This window comes from Propithecus coquereli, unplaced genomic scaffold (assembly GCF_000956105.1).
Source record: "Propithecus coquereli isolate 6110/MARCELLA unplaced genomic scaffold, Pcoq_1.0 Scaffold122, whole genome shotgun sequence".
NCBI classification, from domain to species: Eukaryota; Metazoa; Chordata; class Mammalia; order Primates; family Indriidae; genus Propithecus; species Propithecus coquereli.
Window position 1 is genome coordinate 1,464,861 of NW_012136303.1, and position 5,043 is coordinate 1,469,903.

The 5,043-nt window shown below is 35.1% G+C and overlaps 1 protein-coding gene across 1 annotated transcript in view; it reads left to right on the top strand.

The window, feature by feature from the left end:
• Nucleotides 1-5,043, top strand: part of TRPC4AP (transient receptor potential cation channel, subfamily C, member 4 associated protein) — a 112,582-nt gene that overhangs the window by 64,372 nt on the left and 43,167 nt on the right. The window contains exons 5-6 of the mRNA XM_012665710.1: nt 2,004-2,271; nt 4,838-4,848. Coding sequence (XP_012521164.1) covers nt 2,004-2,271; nt 4,838-4,848 — 279 coding nt within the window. The remainder of the gene's footprint in view (nt 1-2,003; nt 2,272-4,837; nt 4,849-5,043) is intronic.

The following is a 5,043-nucleotide window of genomic DNA, read 5'->3' on the forward strand; positions in this document are numbered from 1 at the left end:
ATTTGAGGAAGTTTTTGCTTCATATTTATATATGTATTCATGTGTTCCACATGTATGTTTACTGGGTTATTATTCTTGATCATTATTAGAACAGTTTGGAAGCCACTGCCCCAGCAAAACTTCTGCACATGTGCATCAAGAGATACATAAGAATGTTCATAACATCACTGTTTCAGAGCAAAAAACAAACCAAGTCTCTGATCCATCAACAGGAGAAGGGATGAATGTACTCTCTTCACACAATGGAATATTACAAAGTAGAAATGAATGAACTGTTGCTATAGGCAACATTATAGCTGAGTAATAGAAATGATTGACTGATAGAAGCCAGTTGCAGAAAACTGTAGATAGTATATAATTTTTACAAAGCTCAAAAATAAAAACAAATCATTTATATGATAAACAATGTTTTTTTAATGGCAAGGCAATATTAAACAATTCATGATAGTGGTTACCAGAAGCAGAGAGATGCAATAGGGGAGGCATAGACAGCTTTCATTTTGTTATGCTGTATAATTTATGTTGTATATGTCAAGTGTTAAATAAAAATTAAAAAGAAGTGGGCTGGGGGGACCTGGTTTGGGACCCATTCACTGAGTTATGACAGGACTAGAAGAACAGGTAAGCTGAAAGTCAGTGTCTAGTAATAGTAATAGCTAACATTTGTTACACAACAAATGGTGAAAGGAAAAGCAAAGGTGGAAGCAGCTGCTCCCAAATGCCCCCTCCACAGCAAACTCCTGTCTTCTTCCATTACCAGAAATAGAGGGGAGTGGGATTCTTGAGGCTTCTCAGAATCATTCGCTTGTTCACTGCACACTTACTGATACCCTCGCTACCAGATCCTATGCATTGAGGCTCTGGAGAAAAGGTAGGACATACCTCTCCCTCAAAGCAGTGTCAGATTATTTGGGATATAGGCGCAGGCACAGATAATTACAAGTTCATATGATATGTGCAATGAAAGAGAAATACCCAATCCAGTGGAAGTTAAATAATTAGCAGGAAGAAGGATAAGCAGGTATTATCTGAGGAATACAAGGATGGTTCAAAATGAGAAAAGTTCATGTAGTACATGACATTTGCAGATTTTAAGGAAGAAAAAAATGAAAATATAACCAAATAAAGGGCATTTCATAATATTCAATTCTCATAATAAAAGCTAGGAATAGAAGGAAAATTCCGTAACTTTGATATAGGGTATCTATTAAAACTTACAGTAAATACTAAACTTAATTTTGAAATTTTGGAACTATTTTTATTAAAGTCAAGAAAAAGATAAAAATTCCTGCTCTCCAGATAAATGGTCACATGTACATGTACACAAGGAGCACCTATGAGAGTGTTCATTGCAACACTGTTAAATAGTGAAAAGTTGTAGTTTACCTAAATATGTATTAAAAGAAGAATGATTAAATTGTGGGGTAAAACAGTCATTTGTCACTAGAGCTGCTTGTATCAGTGTAGATAAATCTCAAAATGTTGAGTCAAAAGTAAATTGTAGTATGATGTTATTCACACTGTGCATGCAGAGCAGTACCATGTATTTTAATGGAAATATTTATGTGTATAAAAACATGCATGGGAATAATAAATACAGGGTTCAAAATAACAGAAACCTCTGGGAGAGAAAGGGGAATGTAACTGGGTGGAGGATACACAGAGGCCTTCAGCTATATTTGAAATGTTCTTAAAAAGAAGAAAATCTGTAGCAAGAATGGTAATTTGTGATTTATAGAACTTGAGTGATAGGCATTTCTTTTTTTAAATAGGCAAAATGCACCACGAGAACAAATGTAGAGAGTGAAAACAGTGGTGCTCAAAGGGTAAATTTAATGCTCAGACTAATTCTATGAGGTAAGTTAGTCCCATTTTATAGGTAAAGAGGCAAAGACTAGGAAGGTTCCATAACTTACCTAAGGTTGCACAGCTTCAAATTGTGGAGCTGGGTTGTGAACCTAAGTGGTCCAGCTACTGAGCCCCACTTTTGGGGGATGCAAAAGAGAGGCACAGCCATTGTCTTTAGTGAATTGAGCATGGGGATTGTTTGTGTCTTCCTACAGGAAATGATCCGACTAGATGAAGTCCCCAATCTGAGTACTTTAGTATCCAATTTCGATCAGCAGCAGCTTGCTAATTTCTGCCGGATCCTGGCTGTCACCATTTCAGAGATGGATACAGGGAATGATGACAAGCACACACTTCTTGCCAAAAATGCTCAGCAGAAAAAGAGCTTGAGCTTGGGGCCTTCTGCAGCTGAAATCAACCAAGGTAAAGTCTCCAGGTTTTCAGAATTTTGATGTAGTTCTGAGACCCTTCCTAAATCATCTGGTCAGTATCTCTAGAAATTAGTCCATGTGAGGGCTCATAGAGTTTGTGAAATTTTTGTATATCTGTTCATTATTGAGGGGATCAAGTTCCATAGCTTTCATCATATTTTTGAATGGGTTTATCAGAATTACAAACTTACATGCTCTTTGATGTACTAAGCCTCTTCTGGGCTTAGTAGATTTTATAGATGCAGTAGTCACTCCTTATCTGCAGTTTCACTTTCTGTGGTTTCAGTTATCTGTGGTCAACTGCAGTCTAAAAATATTAAACAGAATATTCCAGAGAGAGAAACTATAACACATAACTTTTATTACGGTATATTGTTATAATTGTATTTTATTAGTAGTAGTTAATCTCTCACTGTGCCTAATTTATCAATTCAACTTTATCATAGGTATGTATGTATGTATAGGAAAAAACATAGCATACATAGGGTTCAATAGTGTCTGCAGTTTCAGGCATCCACTGGGGGATCTTGGAATGTATCCCCCCAAGGATGAGACATGGGGGACTACTGTACAAGATTATTCATTACAACATTGTTTATAATAACAAAAGACTAGAAACAACCCAAACGTTCATCAATAAGAGACTGCTTAATTTATAAATATTATTATTTATATAATGGAAAACTGTGTAGCTTTAAAAAAAAAGATATGTTGATGATAAAAAGGAAAATGCAGAATAGTGTGTATAATACGATACTTTCTTTGTTAAGGAGAGAGGAAGAATTAAGACTATACATTTGTTTGCCCATATGCGATATGCATAAAGAAATTGAAAGGACACACAGGAAACCTAAAAGTGATTACCTGTTAGGAAGTGGTTGGTAATAGTAGAAGGTGTCAGTAGTGGGAGTGGGATTTCTTTCTTTAATTGTTTGGTTTTTAGAACCCTGTGAATATATTAATTACTTTAAAAACAAAAACACACTATTCTAACCAATGTACCCCACATAGTTCTTAACAGTAGCAAAAGATCTCTGTTCTATCGATAAAGTATTCTTGCCTGAGCAGATTTCAGGGAAACTGTTTTGGCTGTAAGAGTGTAGGTAATTTATATTTGAACTGAAACATTTATATGTCCTAAAAGCTAGTTCTTGAATGTTAACAGGCTAGAAATATTGTTGATATAAAAACATATCAGTGTGTACCTTAGGGTACACCAAATAAAATTTTTGTTATTTGTTTATCATTAAAAAACAGCAGAAGGAAACCATGACCATCCCAAGGTAGCTGTGATGATGCTCTGCAAACAATAACTTTGTTTCTGACGTCCAATTGGCTGGCTGTTTGCATTCCCAGGGCTAGCTCTGCAGTTGCTAAGGGCTACACAGCAGCCTCCCTTCCTAATACCAAATATGAGTCCTCCATTAACCCTGTGAACCCCTAGCTTTATAATAGTTATGAACACCAGGTGGTCATAACTATACTTTATAGGTTATTAGGGAATATAATTTTACGTGCTTTAATCGTACATAAAGATAAAAATTTGTGGACTCTGGACCTCCCTCCAGGTTTGCCTTTCCTCTTGTCCATAGATACAAGGCCTCTCTTGGTCTATGTAGGGTTTTCTTCCCACTCCCCCTTTCTTGTGACTTTTAGGGAGTTCTCATTTTAGTAAATCATAAAATACACATTTTTTAAAAAAATATGTGAACTTCTTTACAACTAAATTATGTCAGCTAAATTATACCTCAAAGCTGACTTACACACATGTTCACTGACAAAAGGTAACGTTTGTTAAGCTCTTGCTATGTGCAGACACTGAGCTGACTGCTTTACCTAGAATTGATTTTATTTAATCCTCCAGGCAGTCTGTGACATAGAAATTAGTATCCCCATTGCACATATGAAGAAAGTGAAGGCCAGAAGTTTCAGTACCCTGCTGCTATATGTGGTCCGTCGTTGACCAAAACATCATTATGCAGTGCATGACTGTAAATGGAATTACATGTGATTTTGATCTGGTTTCTTTCACTTGGCATGATCTTTTTGAGGTTCATTCATGTTGTAGATACCAGTACGTCATTCCTTTTTGTGGTTGAATGATACTCATCATATGCATATACCACAATTTATTTATTCATTTATCAGTTAACGGACATTTAGGCTGTTTTCATCTTTTAGCTGTTTCCTGTGGTAACCTGTGCTGTTAGTTTCTTTTGTGTCCTTCCAGGGAGACTTAATGCATGTTTAAGCAAATATGTACAGGCATTAGTCACATTAAAGAAGGTTAAATGATGGAGTCAGGATTTGAACCTGAATTTGCCTTTAAAGTTTATTATGTTCTTATGCTAATCGGAATTTCCACCTTACTCATTGTTGTGAGTAAAATGGGATTGGTGGAAATGGGATTGGTGCAAATATGAATTGCGTAATTGTTCAGTTTCTTTACCTTAAAAAAATTGTTTATCATCTTTCATCCTGCCAGTAAATGTTACAAGAAAATCAGAAACTATAGATAAGTAATTTTAAATGGAGCATTTATATCCTCTCCTGTTCAGGAACAGCCACAGTAAATACTTTGGTATATATGCTTCCATTCTTTATATATTTTAAAGAAAAAAATATTTAACTTTTCGAAGAAAATGAGCTTAAACTAATACTATTTAATAATTTTTTTTAATCTAACAAGTAAATCTAAACAGCTTTGTTGAGTCACTATATAAAGATGCATGTGTTGTTATTAGTGTCTGTTTTTTATTTCATT